This window comes from Macrobrachium rosenbergii, chromosome 30 (assembly GCF_040412425.1).
Source record: "Macrobrachium rosenbergii isolate ZJJX-2024 chromosome 30, ASM4041242v1, whole genome shotgun sequence".
Classification (NCBI taxonomy): Eukaryota; Metazoa; Arthropoda; class Malacostraca; order Decapoda; family Palaemonidae; genus Macrobrachium; species Macrobrachium rosenbergii.
Genome location: NC_089770.1, coordinates 19,267,081 through 19,287,457, shown reverse-complemented (window position 1 = coordinate 19,287,457; position 20,377 = coordinate 19,267,081). Strand labels below are relative to the sequence as shown.

The window sequence follows — 20,377 nt, the reverse complement described above, 5'->3', positions numbered from 1 at the left end:
GGGTTCACAACCCGTACAATAATTTACCTTGACCTTGAAAAAGTAGTTAAATAGACCCGCATTACCTTTGATACATTATTATTATTATTATTATTATTATTATTATTAAAAAGACTAGTTTATCCAGCATGTGAATACATAAGTGAATGCTGTGATATATATATATATATATATATATATATATATATATATATATATATATATATATATATATATATATATATATATGTATGTATGTATGTATATATATACATGTATACATGTGATGATTATTATCACTTTTGTACGTGATTCATTTATCACACATTACTACAGGTGAAAAATATGAAGCGGGGTGTAGACCCTGCTTCTTACTTTTCACCTGTGGTATGTGTGATTTATACATGTATATATGTGTATGTATATGATGTGTATCAAAATATATATGATAGATATATATATATATATATTTTATATATATGTATATATATATATATATATATATATATATATATATATATATATATATATATATATATATATATATATATATATATATATTATAATCTGCTTGCAGGTTACTTTCGCCATGGGACCTAACTACCGACCAGATGCGTTGTGATGGTGAGTTAAATCTTATTCCGTTTCTATTTGGCTCCTTTTGACATTTCAGTGTTTTGGCGTTGCATTTCTTAGCGATTCAATAGTTATGTTTGTTTTTAGGTAAGCGTTTTCTTTTATTTCATTTTGGTGATCTTTCGTGAAGTTTTTGGATTTAAATTTATTGTGTTCCGTCTTTTCTTTTCTTTCTACTGGATAACTATGCTATGTTTAATTTTTTTCAGTTAATTGTTTTATTGGGTAAAATTCGGCGATTTGGAATTCTTCTTATATTTTAACTGTTTGAGTATTTCGTGTGCATTTTAGTTTTCTGTAAAAGGAAACCATTATTTCGGCTTTGTCTGTCCCCCCTCAGATCTTAAAAGCTACAGAGGCTAGAGGGCTGCAAATTGTTATGCTAATCATCCACCCTCCAATCATCAATATACCAAATTGCAGCTCTCTAGCCTCAGTAGTTTTTATTTGATATAAGGTTAAAGTTAGCCATAACCGTACTTCTGGCAACTATATAGGATAGGCCACCACCGGTTCGTCGTTAAAGTTTCATGGGCCGCGGCTCATACAGCATTATACCGACACCGCCGAAAGATAGATCTATTTTCGGTGGCCTTGAGTATACGATGTACAAAAAAGTCAATTTTTTTACTTGTCTGTGTTGTTTAATTTTACACGTTGAGCGTTTGCATTTTCCTTTTTGAAGCATTAGTTTATTTTGTTTTTATTTATTTACTTATTTTTTTAACTTGTCGCTCGATTTTACTCTTTATTTTCTTATTTCATTATTTGGTTTAAGTTGAAGATTGATTCTTCTGTGATACAAAGTCTCTAGAAGTAGTGTTTGAGGTTTCCGTACATTTTAAGATTTTTCCCTTAATTGATTTCTTCGACAATTCGTTCTTACTTGTTATTCATGACACTTTCAGCCTTCCATTTAATTTTTGCGAGTCTGTACCGGATGAAAAAAGTAGGCTTGTAATGAACGTAAAGGGGAGGAGTTGAGTAAGAGCTTCAAGGAGAGTTAAAATGTTATTGTAGAGGGAAGGAAGTGCAAAGGGAAAGGTTAATAATAAACAAATGGAATTCAGAGAAAAGATGTAAATAGAGAGCTGCTGTCTGAAGTGAATGCTGCAGTTTTGGGTCGGTGGAGTTAGTATTTTGAAGGTTTATTTAATATATATTATAGAAGAGAAGCAGAGATGAATGGCGTAAGTGCGGAATAGGTTAGTTCAGATTTTTAGATACTTGTGGAAGTAAGGCCTACAGCTAAGAAATTAAGACCTGGGAAGACTTAAGCGAGGACTAGGCCGAGTTAAGTCTAAGAAGCTTTAATAGGGTGGTGAGAGAGTCATTGAATGACTGACCAGGGTATGTAAGGTGACTCTGGAATCAGGAAAGGTTACGACAGAATGTTTGAGGGATTATTATGCAATTGTACAAATTATAGTGATATAACCTTACTAAGTACGCTGTAAAGTATACCAGGAAGGTATATCGTTAGATTTTCATTCAGAAATGACAGGAGGATGTGTGAAGCAAGTGTTTGCTTTTAAACACTTACGAGATTGGTTTGAAGGTATGGGGGAAAATCCGTGCGTGGAATACGTAGACCTAGATCTAGAGAAAGCTTGTTGCAGAATAGATAGAAATGCAATGTAGCCTACATATGATGCAGCTGTTGTTGAGAGTAAACCAGAGTTTTTGGGATGAAAGTGAACTGCCGGTTAGAATATGTAAATCGGGAAGCGAAGGTTTGGTGTCAGAGTGGGTCTGTGACAAGGGTGCGTTATGTACTCATGGCTTTTTGATGTCTGTATGGATGGGGTGATTCTCGAAGTCGAGAAAAGGAGCTTGAGTCAGAGTACATTATTATTATTATTATTATTATTATTATTATTATTATTATTATTATTATTATTCAGAAGGTAAACCCCACTCATACGGAACAAGCCCACAGGGGCAGTTGACTTGAAATTCAAGCTTCCAGAGAACATGGTGTTCATTAGGAAGAAGATATCATTTATTAAAAAAGAAAACTAAATGAACAAATTAACAAATAAATAGATAAAAATGTAAGTAAATTATTAAAATGCAAGGAGAATTGTATTAGGGTTGCAATGCAGCGTATCTCCGCTTGAACTTTCGAAGTTCTAATTGCACGGCATCCTCAGGGAGACTGTTCCACAGCCCAACGGTGTGAGGAATAAAGGACCTCTGGAACTGAGAGGTTCGACAGCGAGGCACATTTACTTCTTATTGAGTAGATGAATCTTATCGGAATGTGAAGCGGCCGATGTTTGCAGATGAAACGGTACTGATTTGGGATCGTTAAAGAACTGCAGAAACTAGTGAAAGAATTAGAAAGTGATTAGAAAGTGTTCGCATGAGGAGGAAACAAGAGTAAACGAGAACAAGAGTAGGGTTATGAGGGTGAAAGGAAATCCAGAGGTTGAATGAGTTCAGTAAGAGAAAATGGAGAGTTTATTTTTCCAAAGCGTACATAAGAAGGCGAAGAAAATTTGCATTATGACTATACAAAAAAAGAAATTTTTATATAAGAATGGTTTTTTCTTGCATGGCAATAAGCCAGCTTCTACTCTATTTATATACTGTGTCGGTTAATTTATGAAATAATTTACTCTTAATGTTTGCCTTAAGGCGGGATTCATTAAGGCGGCTTTAGTCATGACCCCTTTGGTATCCATGTCGAAGAATAGATTTGCATTCGAATAATTTCTTCGAGAGAGACGTAATAAGTAATACTTTTCCGTCTTGGCTGATTCATAACTAATGTTCTACTTCTTAACGTATTTCTTACAAGGACTTTAGACTTTATATTAATATTTACGTTTTTAAGGACTAACCAAAACTCATTTTATTTCAGAAATATTGAATATTTACATAGCGATTTTCTGCCAAAATTTTTAATAATATGATCGTGTTCAGGAAAATAAAACCGAACTGTCCGTGTCTCATGTGGCGAAAGACAGCCTGTCCAAGTCTCATATGGCCTCGCTCGCTAGCAGAATGCATACTAATGTCCCATGTAGCCACGTTCAGAAGGGGAAAAAGGCCAACCGCTTATATCTGATACAGCTGCATTCAGAAAGGAAAAGGCGATTTGTCTGTCTACTGTCGCTTCTTTCACAGGAGAAGTATTAAAAATGTCCGTGGTTCTTAAGGCCACGTTCAGAAAGGTATTAAAAATGTCTATGGTTCTTAAGGCCACGTTCAGAAAGGTATTAAAAATGTCTATGGTTCTTAAGGCCACGTTCAGAAGGGTATTAAAAATGCCCATGGTTCTTCAGGCCACGTCCAGAAGGGTATGCAAAATGTCCATGGATCTTGAGGCCACGTTCAGAAGGGTATTCAAAATGTCCGTGGTTCTTCAGGCCACGTTCAGAAGGGTATTCAAAATGTCCATGGTTTTTAAGGCCACGTTCAGAAGGGTATTCAAAATGTCCGTGGTTCTTAAGGCCACGTTCAGAAGGGTATTCAAAATGTCCATGGTTTTTAAGGCCACGTTCAGAAGGGTATTCAAAATGTCTGTGGTTCTTAAGGCCACGTTCAGAAGGGTATTAAAAATGTCCATGGTTCTTTAGGCCACGTTCAGAAGGGTATTCAAAATGTCCATGGTTCTTAAGACCACGTTCAGAAGGGTATTCAAAATCTCCATGGTTCTCAAGGTCACGTTCAGAACGGGAAGCTCCAAACCGTGGCCGCGTTCCGTAAGAGAAAACCAAACAGTCACCACCCCATACGGCTCTGTTCAAAAGAGGAGAAAAATAAACCAGTGTCCTTTGGACTAAGTGTTTTCGACCGTTACCCGTCATAACATAACTGTTTTCTTCCTCCTTGTTTGTTCAGATAACCCGCCAAAGCGGCCGTGTTTATGTTGCTGCCGGGGCCGTAAGTGACGCAATGAGTGTTTGCATGTGTGTAGGAAATCAAAACAACGGTGGAAGGGAAACCACTGAGAAAAAGAGAGAGAGAGAGAGAGAGAGAGAAATGGCACAGATACACACTCATGGGAAAGGAAAGTACAGTAATAATAAACGAGTGTCAGTTTATTCGTGAATATTGTGGGTGAATATGAGCTTTTCAGTCGAGAAACATGCCAAGTGCCATTTTTAAAATGTAATAAATTACATTAAAAAATACTTAGACCCAGGATGGCGCTTGGCATGTTTCTCGACTGATAGCCTCATATGTCATTGGAAAAAAAAAGGCAGGGAAAGATTGAAAAAGGATTGAAAACTGATGGAAATCAGATTTGATCTATCATGATGATCCGAGACCCTAAATTAAATCATTATTAACGAGAGATGAAAAAAAGCCCATAGAAAACGCATCCCTCTCCCAGCCACAAAACCATATGAGCGCATGTTTTTATTGTCCAGAAACTGGCAGTTGTCTGAAACCTGGCGAAATCTACCAAACTGCAATATTGGTGCGCCTAGTTTCGGTTTCATAGGCCTGGAATATGCGAATCAAGGCTGAACGGTCCACCAACCAAAAGGTGCCTTTTCTCCCAAAAAAAGTTACATTCCTATCTCCCAAAATTCCATTACTTTGTGCCAGTCACGAGGTCCACTTTTGGTGAAATTCTTTTAAAATCCAGATATAACTTTTCTTAATCTTCTAACAAACAGAGAAACGAAGAAACTAAAATCATTACATACTTGTCTGAGGTCGTAAAGAGGGAGTGAATAAATAATCTGTAAGAATATAAAAGGAAAACAGACAACAAAACAAATACTATTTTTCTTCTTTGTCATTCTTTAGAGAAAATCTAGATTCCAGAACTAGGGACTTGTGTCACCATTTCCAAAGAAAAAGGGGTAAAACAAGAACATTCGATGGCCGCAAACATCTGTCAGGGCTACTTGGGTCGTATGTAGTGGCTCTGTAAGCCTCAGCTGGCCTGGTATCGTGCACGGCTCTGGGACGTAGTCGTAGTCTAGTACTCGAGGGAGAGAGACAACGAAAACTCCAAAGTAGCCCGCTTCTTCTCACTTGTGCCTGTTAAGAAGCCACCTTTTAGTATACTGTTAGTGAAAATTCGCTCAACTTTTCGCAGAATCCAATTAACCAACAGACAAATAAACAGAGCGAATACAGTAAAAAGATATTAACTTTTTAAGGTAATTTCAAGGCCATCTGAGGGAGAATGCTTTTAACAGTGGCACAAAATCTCGGATCCATCAAAACATAACCACGTTTTTGGCTGGTGGTGCACATCTGTTAAAAAAAATTCAGGGACCCCCATAGACAATTTTGTTAATATCTTGCCACTTTCCCCAAAGCAGACATTGTTGATATGAAGAATTCTGATCCATCTCAAAATCATAACAGCTCTTCCGTGGACCATACGCCACTGATTCATAAAATTTTCTTGAAATCGTTCCATAACTTTTTGAAATATGTTGTGGACAAACAAGCAGACACGAGTAAGCTTATTATAAACAGCCACCTTTCGTTGGCGAAAGTAAAAATGAAAACAAAACAGAGAAATGAAGAAACAGAAAATATAATAAAATGGGATATCGACATTCATATACAGGGAACGGGGGAGGGGAGGGGAGGGGCGTGTGTGTGGGGACAGGAGAGGGGAAGATTCACCAGTCATTTACTGACCATTTTTATGGCGGGAAAAGAGTAATTTCGCGCCATTTTTTGTGTGTGTCCGAGTCTGAAAAGAGCGCGGCTTGAATGATCATTTTCCCCGCCCAATTTTGTCAAGTCTTTTAACCGCCGAGGCGGGAGTTTTATGTGAATGTGGAACCTATGAATTGATTTAATTTAAACATATGCAAAAGCTCCTGGGCCTTTTTTTCCCCGTTCCTAATAGGAGGGAGGAAGGGGCGTAGTAGTAGGGGTGGGCTAAATAGATTACCCCTATTCATCAATAGGGGTTTTCTGTTTCATTACATGCCAGAACTGAATAATTAAAACCGCTAAGCTTATGGAGTATTATGGACAAGACAAAAATGGTCTCCAATAAAATCCCCTCCCCTCCCTTCCCCCTCCCCCTCCCCTCCCTGTCCCTCTCCATTCTGGGCCCCATCCCCTACCCTCCCCTCCCACCCTCGATTTTTTCCAACTGCATGAAATTTCTCATTTCAAAAGTCCAATGGAAGAAAAAATTTCCCTCCCCGCCCCCGGAAAAAAAATGCTAGTGTTGCTGATTAAAAATGGCCTCTCATCTAAGTTTGCAATATTTAAATTACTCCTGGGTATGATGGAGTCCGAAAATGAGTGTAATGTTCTTGTATTCCGTATTTCTGTGGAAAAAGTCATTTTGGGTCACATCGGTTCAAAAATGACTTTTGGGCTTCAGGGATTTTGAAAGAGATTTCATGTATAACTCTGAGAATATTTATGGGAAATATATCTACAGGGTTTTGAATCGAAAGCAACATAGCACCATCCGTACATTTTTAATTTAAAGAGGACTTTGAGACGTTCTTTAAAATTAGTTTTCATCATGACTTATGAAATAAAACATACTAATAGACTCATTATTTGAGTTTGAACGTGAATGAATATGTATTTTTCCTGGTTTATACTCAGTCACACTGTGTTGTTCTGCTGTAATAATAAAAATGCCACTGTATATTATTTTATCCCATATTTATAGATATAAAAACTAAGGAGGTATGTATGTTCCTTATTGAAAACTTTATACTTTTTTTCTAGTTTCTTTTTCAAACTTAAAGAAACCTTTGACATGGGGGTGCATAATAGAACCAGTCGTACTTATAAGATACATAAAAGCGAGTTGATACCCTGTATTTTGGCCTAACAGATCCTCGTGACGACTACAATCAATGTCGACCTAAAGGAAAGGAAAAGAAAAAGGGAGATTCTGAAGTACTGTTACGGAAAAGCGCGGAGGGAAGAAATTCGCTGTTGACTGTTTAGAGTCCAGAAGTCCACGTCAGGCCTCTGAACCAGCCAAGTAACTTGAACTTCATTTTTTTTTTCTATTATGTTTTATGGCACTTGAGATGCCGTTTGGCCTTCTGTCCTTCTGATAAGCCAAAATTGGCATTTTTTTTCTTCTCACGAGGTTTCTTCGTTATGAAAGTTTGTTTGCAGCGAGATAGCTTACGATATGACCCCTCTCTCTCTCTCTCTCTCTCTCTCTCTCTCTCTCTCTCTCTCTCTCTCTCTCTCTCTCTCTCTCTCAGTCTAGCCTTGTTAACTAAAGCATGCATGAAGGTGAAAACAAAGACCTTTGAGTGCCATGCTCTTAAATGACGACACACATGCCTCTTGTGCACAGGAAGAGTAAATGATTCATGGAACACCGAGAAGGGCAAAGAGTTGTACATCCTGGAAGTGAATGGCGCAAACTGATCAAGTCGCTTGACTCTTGAGCTCTCCACTCCCGAACAGTGTCATTGGCAATACGAGGATGGCTTGAATCAGCTTTTTTGTCAAGAAGGAGGTTTCAGCTTGAAGTGAAAACACATCTGTTGATTTGGTGACGAGGCTCACTGCTTAACGTGAATTCCGTAATGTATCCAAAAGTGCACGTTAAAGAGTATCTTTTAAAGTTGATTTTTAATAAAATATCAGTGAATGTCAGCAGTGTTAAAGCATTTTATTTTTACGTTATTTGTTTATTTTATCTTATTCTGTTTATTTATTTTTTGCACTAGCTGGTCTGCTGGTATAGTGGTTAGTGTCATGGTGTGCCACTCATATGTTGGGGTTCGCGTCTCCCCCAGGGCGGTGAAAATCACTGGCTTTGCATCATGATCAGTTAATGCTGCAGTGTGGGGTCTGCGATGGGAAGTTGAAACCAACATTCTTTGGAAGCTTGAATTTCAAGCCAGTGGCCCGTGTGTGCTAGTTCCATGTGAATAGGTTTCTTCTACTGAAATAATAATAATAATAATAATAATAATAATAATAATAATAATAATAATAATAATAATAATAAAAATAATAGTAAAAATACTGAAATGTGTATCAGTCACTACACAAATTGACATTTGAAGTGTTGATTACATGTCAGCTGCAAAGTAGTTGATAATTATACTTGCGAGAATTTTTTCTTTTAGTTTTTATTCAATAAATTTTTTACAAAAGATTACAACAAATCTCGAACGACATACATTTTACACTTAGAATAAATTGCTCTCAATATTACAAAAATTCTTTGTGAAAAGCTTAAACATTTTATATTTTAAAATGGTTTTGACATCTCTTTTTAATAAAAGCTTTTATTTTATTTTTAATCAAACGTTAAGGCTACATTCTTTTTTTAAACAACCGTATACTTACAATATAACTTGACAAAATTAAAGTTGTTGCGTTCCTTTGTTTCTTCGAGAAAGTATTTAGTTAAGGAGGAATACCAGGATAGTTTTGATTGCGAAGCTCGTATATTTAAAGACGAATTCGTTAATAACAAAGTCTAAGCAGCTTCTGCGGTGTCACGTGGAACTTATCCACCTCACCTGGAATCACTTCAGCTTCCCAAAGTATCCGCTCCCTGCTTAGTCCATAGGGATTACTGTAGGCAGTGCTCCCAAGGATTTCTTGATTTTATGCCTCTGTGTTTTTCCTGAATCATACAAATGCCTCTTCTTTTCAGTACTGTTGGGTGGTATTCTAACAAATACCTTAATTATTATTATTATTATTATTATTATTATTATTATTATTATTATTATTATTATTATCTGCAAAGGCACCGTATAGTTATCGTAATTATTAGCCAGTTATTTTATGAAATAAGTAATAATAATAATAATAATAATAATAATTATTATTATTATTATTATTATTATTATTATTATTATTATTATTATTATTATTATTATTATTATTCCAAACCAGTGACAGAGGTCAGTAGTTCCATCCTTCTGTGCAGACAGCTGTTCCAATAAATAAGGCGTGGCTATCGTCAGGGTAACAGTGCTTTGTAAACAAACCACAGTGCTTGTATAATGGCTTTTGCAGCCTTACAAACAATGCTTATATATTTTAATGTTTTGCTTGCGTATCTGCACTGGTCAACATATACATAAGCATTGTATTTTCTTTCCCAAATTATTATTTCATTCATTACAACAGTAAATTAGTGCTGGAACATCTGTCAGGATCGAGATTGGTAAAGAGCAGCGCAGTGTTAGTTCTCGACTTTTACTAAAGAACTCAAAATTTGAAGGTGAGAGGAGCTACAAGAAATTGGAAAAGTTGTATTGCAAAAGTATTTGATTATATATATATATATATATATATATATATATATATATATATATATATATATATATATATATATATATATATATATATATATATATATATATATATATATATCTTGTTTCTCATTCCATCCAATTACTCTCTCTCAAGAGAGAGAGGGAGAGAGAGAGAGAGAGAGAGAAGGGGAAATAGGTATTCATAAATAAATATATATATATATATATATATATATATATATATATATATATATATATATATATATATGTAGTTTTTTTTATTCGTATTCTCTCTCTCTCTCTCTCTCTCTCTCTCTCTCTCTCTCTCTCTCTCTCTCTCTCTCTCTCGGCATTCCCCCTTTCTCACTGTCCCTAGGGGAAAGGTAATTAGTGTCGGGACTCTTATAATCTCTGGTAATTTCTGCCCCCTGGCTTTAAGAGAGAAGACATGCTTCCCCCTTTTCCCCTTTTTCCCCTCCCTCCTCCTCCCTCCACCTCCTCTCTCCTTAATCCCTCATTCCTCCTCATCTTCCCCAGTGACCACTCTTCTCCATTCCCCTCCCCCACCCTTCTTCCCCTCCTATTACCCTTATTACCGCGTTTTTATTTAGTTTGATATGATGATGACGCAATACTTGGTCGTTTTAACACTTGCATGTCAGGGTGACATTCTCCTTCTTCTTCTTCTTCTTCTTCTTCTTCTTCTTCTTCTTCTTCTTCTTCTTCTTCTTCAGGCCTCAACGTGGTCTTCGTCTGGGGTCCAACTCTATGAGACTTCTCTCGTCCGTTCTCCAACACTAAAGCCATCGCCAACACTGTTTGACTCATTCGCGCGATTTTTAGTTTTCTGTAAAAGAAAATTATTGAGATAGCTATTTGTCTGTCCATTTGCGTTTTTTCTGTCCGCCCTCAGATCTTAAAAAGTACTGAGGCTAGAGGGCTGCAAATTGGTATGTTGATCATCCACCCTCCAGTCATCAAACATACCAAATTACAGCCCTCTAGCCTCAGTGGTTTTTATTTGATTTCAGGTTTAAAGTTAGCCATGATCGTGCGTCTGGGACCGCAACAACACAGGCCACCGCGGCCGGCTGAAAAGTTTATGGGCCGTGACTGAGAGTTTCATACAGCATTGTACGCTGTACAGAAAACTCGATTGCGCCGAAGAAACTTCAGCGCATTTTTTACTTTTTTTTTTTTTTTCTTAGCTTCCTCAATGTCTTCATTTATGCAGGAAAAGAATATTGCTGATTTCCTACAGATCTGCCACTTGAACAGGCGCTCGTGAAGCTATTTTGGGAACACGGAGCAGAGAAGAGAATTGTATAGTTTAGACGGGAATTGACTAAATGACTGTTTAAGCCGAATGACTCTTGGATTCCCAACCAACACCTCTATCAGATACCTCATCTGTACAAAAATAAGATTCCTCCGCATCCTCATAGCCGCACCATACCGCTACACAGAAACCCCATTAACAGCACGTCATTCCCCTTTCACGTTGCATGTAATATGCCGTTTATTTTCAGCTTGCAATTGATTTATTGCTCCATTTTTGTTCATGTATATTTCATATTTTTGTAGTCATTGCTTTTTATAATAGATTTTATCAATTATCTTTATTCTTGTTACACGTTCTTTTTTCGCTTTATGGTGTTCATTCTTTAACTCTTTATTGCTACAGATTCATTCACCATTAACTTTTAAGTTGTCATTTGTTATTCTGGTGTGTCCTTTCATTATTCATTCGACTTTTTCATTCTGTTCACAATAGTCTTTGATTAATTTATGTACATATTTTTTAATCCTATATTTGTTTATTATTTGATTTATTTTTTATCAGTTAATCTCGTTATTTGTGTTTCCTTTTTTCATGAATTATTTAGTGTATATTTAGTGAGAGGATCTACTCTACTCAAAGCGTCGTTGGTAAATCGTTTTTTTTTTTTTTTTTTTTCTTAAAAAGAACAAGTCTGTCATGTCCCCTTGTTTTCCCTTTTTTCGCTTCCTATTGGTTCTGTTTAGCCCCCTCCACCTCTCCCCTCTCCCTCTCCCACCTCCCCCTCTCTCTCTCTCTCTCTCTCCTCTCTCTCCCTCTCGCCTCACTTTGCACATCGGCCGTCAGACCATCTTGTCATCTCGTATGTCAAGCTTTTCCAAATACAATGGCATTATCGTTTCCCCTCCTCCCCCTCTCGACCCTTATTCTCTCTCTCTCTCCCCCCCTTCCCCCCCTTGCCCCTCATCCTCTTTCTCCCCTCATCATACGGTCCAATCTCCCCCCTCGTCTTTTCGGTCCCTTCTCCCTGCCCTCTCCCTTTTCTCCCCTTCTCAGTCTCTACCCTCTCTCTCTCTCTCCACTAACCTTCCTCTCTGTTTTTTCCCTCCTTTTCCCCTACGTCTCAGTCTTCCTCGCATCTCCTTCTCCTCACCTCTTCCCTCTCCCCTCCCCATTTTTTTCCTCTCATCCTTCCCTCTCTGTTTCACTTGTCCCTCCTTTTCCCCCCTCTCCTCAGTCTTCACTTTTGTAGCTCCTTCTCCAGTCAGAGCTGCGGACTTCACGGAGTTCTCTTGAAGAGTTAGAGGAACCTCTTCCCTCCCCATTTTTTTCTTTCCTCCTTTTCCCCCTTTCCATTTCCCCACGTCTCTTCAACCTTCCTTCGGGCCAGCCCTAGGAGAGCTGTTAACCAGCTCACATCTTAAAACTTTTTTCCCCTTTCACTTTCCTCTCCTCTTCCTTCATATTATCTTCCTTTCATTCCATCCTTTCCCATTCTCTCACCCCTTCATCTCTCCACTTTCTCTAGCTGTTTCTCTCGCCGTTTCCCCTCATTTTCCTCTCCCATTTCTCCTTTTCCATCTCATTTCTCCTTTTTCTCCTCTCAACCTTTCCTTAACTTACTTTGCCTTCTTTCCTCCTCATTAACTCCTCCTAAGAAGTTGGGTGTATATCATGTTTTCTCCTGTTTATGTCTGTCTGTCTGTCTTTGTCCGCCATATGTATTAAACTAGTGGTTTTCAACAAGGGGGAATTCCCCCGTAGAGAGAATTTCAGAGTTTCAATGGGGTGGGGTTGGGGGAACTGTGACCACAGATTGGCGGGCTCAAACTGGCTCTAGGACCACACAAAATGCAGTGTGCATCGGTCCTCACTACTGAGAAGTCAAGCTGAGCTTTCTCTCCGCTAGCTTGTGTGTTTGTACTAGCATTTTGTTGCATATTATTTGGACTTCACCTTTTGAGGCAGACAATTTTGGAAAGGGGTTGGGGGTTGGGAATGACATTCTGACATATGGTGAAAGGGTGCATGGGCCAAAAAAGGTTTTTTGGGATTTCCTGTTGGTATTAGTGTGTAACGAGTTATGTCCTTTCCTAGTTATTCCTTCGATATTTTTGCCTTCTTTTCAATTGCGTTTTAAAGAAGTTGTAAACGGCCTTTTATAAGGGAGAAGTTTATATAGTATGCGGTACGGGGATAACGGAAGCAGAAGGGAATTCTGAAAAGAGTGGGGTTCAAAAATTAATATATAACCCGTCGATTGCTTTTTAAAAATGGAAGGTTATAGGACTCAGGAAAATGGAATTTTTTTCTTCTTCCGTTTTCCCCAGCATTCAAAATTTGCCTTTCCTTAGGACTGAGGCCTCACTCTGTTCCTTTACTGATCGGTTAGACAGCCTCGTCTTAAGAAAGATATGAAAAAATTAAGTGATTATATTAAAAAATTTGATTTGAAAATTATAATCTCTCTCTCTCTCTACCTTAAATGTGTTTTTGTTTGTTTATTAATATTTTGTGTATTTATTTTTTTGTTTGTTTATTAATATTTTGAGTATTTATTTTTTGTTTGTTTAATAATTTATATATTTATTTATTTATTAGTGCTTATTTATTATCTACTATAGTACATGTTGTCTGAGTTGCAATAAATTTCCTACCTTGCCGTAGTTCTGTTTATCTCATTTTTAGAATTAAAATTATTTTTAGGCGTGTTTCATGTGAATGATTGCACATTAGAAATAATAATAATAATAATAATAATAATAATAATAATAATAATAATAATAATAATAATAATAATAAATGTTGTTTATGAAAAAAAATCGGAGTGGTTTGGGTTTGTCATGTGGAGAGAATGGAAGAAAGCACATGCATAATTCGGATGTTTTGGTTGAGAGATGGAGAAGGAGACCAGGAAGTGTTGGCTAGCTGGAGTTGTGGGGCCCCTATGATATGGGAAGCTTGGAGAGGACGTGGAAGAAAGAGGCGAGTGGCGTAGTGTGTGTATGTGTTCAATGGAATACTAATGAGTTTCAGCCTAAATGATTGGTTGAATATTAACTGTTTCAGCGATTGTTGTCTTGATGGTTCTGTGGAGCCGGCCCCTACCATTAAATATGAATTAGTGGTGAAAATAACTAATCGCATCCGAGTTCACTTACCGACTGCCATGTTGAAGACAAATATGGCCTTTGTAGCGGCTCACCCTGACTACATAATTCCGCCATAATACCCTCAGACTGATCAACCTTACTACAAAACTTGTTGAATGATGACTTACCCCCACACACACACACACACACACACACACACACACACACACACACACACGCACACACACACATATACCACGCCACGTGTGGATAACAATCACTCCCTGGTTAGACACCACCACCCAAGGGAAAAGATCACCCGTACTCATCCGCAGAGGGTGTGGATGTGTGGGTGAGGGTTGGGAAGTAGGGGGGGAGGAATGGATGGGAAGGGGGCGAGGTTGTCAGAAGGGGTTTGTAAGGAATGGGAGACGGTTTGTGATTAGGTTTTGTAATGAGCCTGATGAATGGATACGAGAGAGAGAGAGAGAGATATGAAATCACCGAGACGAAGAGAGAGGATTAAGTATTGAGGCTACAGAAGTAACATGAGATGTATAATGACATACAGACTGTGATAATGAAATATGATGTATGGGAAGATAAAATAATCGCGATAAAATAAATGAGAGAGAAAAATTAAACAGAATATGTATATGAAAAGAGAGTGAAATAAAACAGTGACAGAAAGTGAGAGGCAGGGAAAAAGAATAAAATGTAATGGATAAAATAGCGGGGAAAGATAGAGAGATACGCATAATAGATGGACAAACGTAACGATAAAAGTAACAGAAAGAGATTTCGTGAGATAATTAGATATAATGGATAAAGCAGTGAGATAGAAAGAGATTTGAATGTCCTCGTAACCATATTGCCTCACTATCTTGTAAATTATCTATCTGTAATAATAATATCCCAGTGGATCTTTCTTGTTTGTCCGTCCCGGGTGGGGGCGGGGTAGGTAGGGGATCGGGAGGGTAGGGGAGACGTGACACATCCACCCTCCTCCTGCAAACCTGTTTGTCCGCCCCAGGCAGGGGCGAGGTAGGTAGGGGACCGGGAGGGTAGGGGGACGTGACACATCCACCCTCCTTCTGTAAACCTGTTTGTCCGCCCCGGGTGGGGCTGGGTAGGTAAGAGATTGGGAGGGTGTGGGAGACATGACACATCCACCCTCCTTCTACAAACCTGTTTGTCCGCCCTGGCTGTGGGCGGGATAAGTAGGGGATCTGGAGGGTAGGGAAGACATGACACATCCACCCTCCTTCTGTAAACCTGTTTATCCTTTCCGGGTTGGGGGCGAGGTTGGTAGGGAAGACCTGACGGGGAGCGCCAGGTTCCAGCGTAGTGTAGCAAACGCCACCAAGCTCGTTTATATATAAAGTCGTTGGTATCATTAATTCAAAAAATCTATACGTATAAGTCGCTGAGTATTGGGGACAGGGGTTTGATTGCCTGTTAATTGAGCTTTCTAACGAATTAACAAAAAATGTTTTAATCTGAACATCTGGCAGATTTGCAGAAATGATAAAAAATGATAAAATTATGCGTTTCTTTTTAACGATAAGTATTACCTTCAAAAATTTTGGGTTTGGCCTCGGAAGATATTGGTGTATGCCACTTCTGGATGGTGTAATTATTATTTTTATGCGAAAATTACTTAACATATTTACGTCATATGCTGTTTCTCCGTATTATGGAACAGTTGAAAGGTCACAGTAATTAATTTCCCCCAAAACAGTATTTACGTGTTTCTTGTGTCGATTGTAATAAGAAAGAACAAACTTGGGAATAGGTGGCGTGACGGGTGTTACATTGCCTGGTATCTCGCTGTGGCTTATTCCTGCTCACATCAGACTCCCCAGGTTCGTGTTAGTTGCAGTAACGTGTTTGCATTTTTTCCTGGGCTCTGCCTTCCGATTTCATCCGGTTATTGTGACAGAAGTCTCGTTCCCCATCGATGTTTGGAGATGCGGCTGCCAGCCCCACGCCCATTCCCTCATAGCAGCGTCTGGCGTTCATTGGTGGTCACCCATCCAAGTAGCGAACAGACTGAATCCAGCGGTGCCTCATCACATTGTTAGAAATTGCAAAGGCTATTCATTGTTAACGGTAGGGAGGGGCTGAATGGAGAGAGAGAGAGAGAGAGAGAGAGAGAGAGAGAGAGAGAGAGAGAGAGAACTCCCACTTCTGTCCTCTGCAGCAGTTATATCATATTTCGCGCACACGTCACCCATCGACTTGGTTCCACACCTTCTGTTTGCATAGCCGCTAAACACTTCCCTCACTGCATATAATACCTCCATCCTTACTCGCGCCTCTCTCTCTCTCTCTTTCTCCCTCTCGTGTACCTCTGCATGGTAGAATGTATATACTTCTCTCTCTCTCTCTCTCTCTCTCTCTCTCTCTCTCTCTCTCTCTCTCTCTCTCTCTCTTCCAACCAGCAACAACCGGCCCCTTCTCTTGGCAGCATCCACAGGTTTCGGCGGGATCAGTTTTTCCAGCCACAAATCCCGCCAAAGTTTTGATTAGTTCTGGCGGGTTCGCTATGGGTGGCCCCGACGACGACAAATTAATTCTTCTTCTTCTTCTTCTTCTTTTTCTTCTTCTTCTTCTTCTTCTTCTTCTTCTTCTTCTTCTTCTTCTTCTTCTTCTTCTTCGTGTGGCGTTCCTGTAGGCCCATACAGGCACCTGTGTTTATTGGAAAATGATTAGAATTGTGGTGTTCAGTGTTTAATGGGTAGATAGCGCTAAAGTTGTCGTATCTTAGGAGTATGAATAGTCTCTCTTTCTCTCTCTCATTGAAAATCTTTGAAGTTATGCGCATACCCTTATATATGTTTAAAATAGACTGTCATACACGTACAGGAGAACATTTTCGTGTTTATTATGCAATCAGAAAATGGCCTGAGGAAAGTAGTTTTGAATTTTATGCATGTATAAAAATTGTTGCCACGAGATTCAGTTTCACAAGATTCAGAAATGTAGAGGCGATCCCAACTCATCTTAAAAGGCAGATTGTAACCTAAGGAAAAGGGGATATATTTTTAGGTGTATCTTTCGAAGAGAGATTAACTAGCTCCGGGCCGCATCTATCATTAAAATTGACTGTCAAAAAAATCATTTCATGTTTTAAAAGTTGTGTCAGGCTGGGAAAGGTGGGGACCTGATCGGAGCTGACAAAAATCTTCAACCAGAATATACTATTCCGTGCGCAGATCCAAACTGGACTATGGCTGTCATATACACTCATCCCCTTGTCAATCCGAGCTGAGAGAATTAGATGTAGTTCGTAGCATGGGACTTCGAATATGCTCTGGACATTTTAGAACGTCGTCCATTGGAGTTTTGTATGTTGATTGCAGAGAACTTACCTTAGGGATTGGAAGAGAGGAACCTCCCTGGGTTAAGTATTCGACAGAAAAGCTCCCTTCAGAATCCGACCTTCGAGGTCCTGGAGGAATGTAACTCAGTCAGTGAAAATGCTCGGGAAATTTTAAGTTGCCGGTTTGGTGTGGCTTAGGTGATCAATATGAAGAAATAAGGATGCCTTGAATACGTTTTATTTTTCATCTTTTAAACATGCAAGGTAATATTTACTCAAATAGAATTCTTCGTTTAATCATCTTATTCATATATAATTAATCCAGTTTTGCATCATGAGTTTAACTTGATTTGGTTAAATTTGAATATCTCGCACCAGTCAGTTTGTTTTAGAGCTGGATTTCTAGAATATCCAGCTTTTTAGAGCTGGATATTCTAGAAAGGAGAAAAAACCACTGGGTTATTAGCCTATTCAACGATTGTGATGAAAAAAAATGCATTAAAAAAAATTGATTGTAGTTAAGATGTAGCTCATTTGTTCTGTGTGATATTTCGTGTCATTAAATCAAATCATTCCTTATTAGGGAACTTCTGGACTTGTTCGATCGTCCTGAAATGGTTGTGGTTAGAGACTTTTTTAGTTTTTTTGAAAAACTATTGTGCCGGCTTTGTTTGTCCGTCCGCAATTTTTCTGTCCGCCCTCAGATCTTAAAAACTACTGAGGCTAGAGGGCTGCAAATTGGTATGTTGATCATCCATCTCCAATCATCAAATATACCAAATTGCAGCCCTCTAGCCTCAGTAGTTTTTATTTTATTTAAGGTTAAAGTTAGCCATAATCGTGCATCTGGCAACGATGTAGGATAGGCCACCACCGTCCCGTAGTTAAAGTTTCATGGGCCGGGGCTCATACAGCATTATACCAAGATCACCGAAAGATAGATCTGTTTTCGGTGGTCTTGACTATACAATGTACAGAAACTCAATTGCGCCGAAGAAACTTCGGCGCATTTTTTACGTGTGTTTGTATACGTTGAGTGAAGGTCCGTATTTAAACAAGTCATTTATGTGCGTGTCAGAGTATACAAGATGTATGATATATGGCGCCATTCTCTCTCTCTCTCTCTCTCTCTCTCTCTCTCTCTCTCTCAGAATCAGTTAATCTTCAAAATATTCTTTCTCACGTGTGTGGGTCAGATCATAGAATACCTTTCTTATCTATTCAGTTTCATCGGCCTTATCGCCAAAGACCCATGCCCCTAAGGGGAAGATGCCCAGGAAGCCTCCCTCCTCCCTCCATTAAGAGCTAACCCAGGGTCTCGTCCTTCCCCAAGGAAGAATTCCCCGAGTCCTCCCTCCCTTCGCCAGAAAGATCTTTACACCAGGGCGCCGCTTCCCCTACTTCATAGAAATAGCTGTTCACTGAAAATGTTTCACCGCTAGGAAGAGCCTCCCACCTTTCCTCTTTCCCTCCGTAAGGGGGTAGTGCCTCCAGTGCACCTCATGTGGTGCACTGTAGGTATTACTTAAGGTTCTTTGCAGCGTCCCTTCTGCCCCTACCTGCAACCCCTTTCATACCTATTACTGTACCTCCTTTCATATTCTCTTTCTTCCATCTTACTTTCAACCCTCTCCTAACAATTGTTTCATAGTGCAGATGCGAGGTTTTCCTCCTGTTACACCTTTCAGACCTTTTTACTGTCAATTTCCATTTCAGCGCTGAATGACCTCGTAGGTCCCAGCCCTTGGCCTTTGGCCTAAATCCTATACTCTATCTATCTATCTTTCCTCCTTCCCTCTGTCTCACCCGGAGGAGGAGCCGTAGTCACGGCTCCCCAGAATCGGCTCCCATCCCGTGGATGACGACTCCCAGACCTGTAACAAAGTCGAACCTGATTACCTCCCATTAAGGAGTTATTTGGCGAGAATGGCTCCTTAGTTAGGACCCTCCTCCCGGCGGCTTCCTTTTAGGGATCTCTGGAGGTCCTTCAGCGGCGTTAATGGAGACCGGCGCCTCTGAGGGAGAAAGGAAAAGAGAGAAGGTGGTTTTCTTTAAAGAGTGAAAAAGGTCATTAAAAAAAAAAAAGGAGGCATTTGATGTAAAGATGGTCTTATTGTTGAAAGGTGACTTTGTCTGACGTCTTGATCTGATGTGGAAGAAGAGGATGATGATGAGGAGGAAAATAGACGATAATAAAGATAAAGAAGAGTGGAGGAGAAGAAGAACGGTGAGGAGAGAATGTTAGGAGGAACAAGCATGAGGATGAGCTCAGTAAAAATGCGAAAGAATTGACGAAAAGCAAAAAAAAAAAAAAAAAGATGACACCGTTCGATATTCAGAGACGAAAGAAGAAAAAAGAAATAAACATAAGATACAAGTGTATCGGAGCGGCTTCCTCTGAAGTTAAATACCAACCCAATGAAGTGTTTTGGGTGCACCCCGGGCCACACTTCTTTTTTTAGGAGAGGATTATGACGATCATCATCATCATCACCGTCATCCTCGATAAGGAATTGAATATTTGTGTGCGAGTCTGTCAGGTGTAGGCAGCGGTTCCTCCTCAGGTGTCTGTTGACATTGAAGGGGTCTGGGAGGAGGAGGAGAGTCAGGAGAGAGGAGGAGGAGGGTGTCAGAGAGGGGGGGGGGAGGGAAGGAGGGTGGCATGGAGTGAGGAAAGGGGGTGGAATGGGGGGAGAATGGAGGGAAGGGTAGAGACGGGAGGAAGTGGTACCTAGTCGTTTGAAAGGGGATTGAAAAGGGAGAGGGAGGGGTTTATGTGGGTTGGGGGCGGGGTTAAAAGAAGTGATACAAGTGTCTGCAAGGGCCGAGAGGTGTCACGGGGATATTTACAATTGCATAACAAACC

At 39.2% G+C, this 20,377-nt stretch overlaps 1 protein-coding gene across 1 annotated transcript in view; it reads left to right on the top strand.

Annotated features, from left to right (window-relative positions):
* Positions 1 to 575: 575 nt before the first annotated feature.
* Positions 576 to 20,377, top strand: part of LOC136855117 (G patch domain-containing protein 4-like) — a 120,785-nt gene continuing 100,983 nt past the window's right edge. The window contains exon 1 of the mRNA XM_067131960.1: positions 576 to 603. Within this exon, the coding sequence (XP_066988061.1) occupies positions 591 to 603 (13 nt within the window). The 5' untranslated portion in view covers positions 576 to 590. The remainder of the gene's footprint in view (positions 604 to 20,377) is intronic.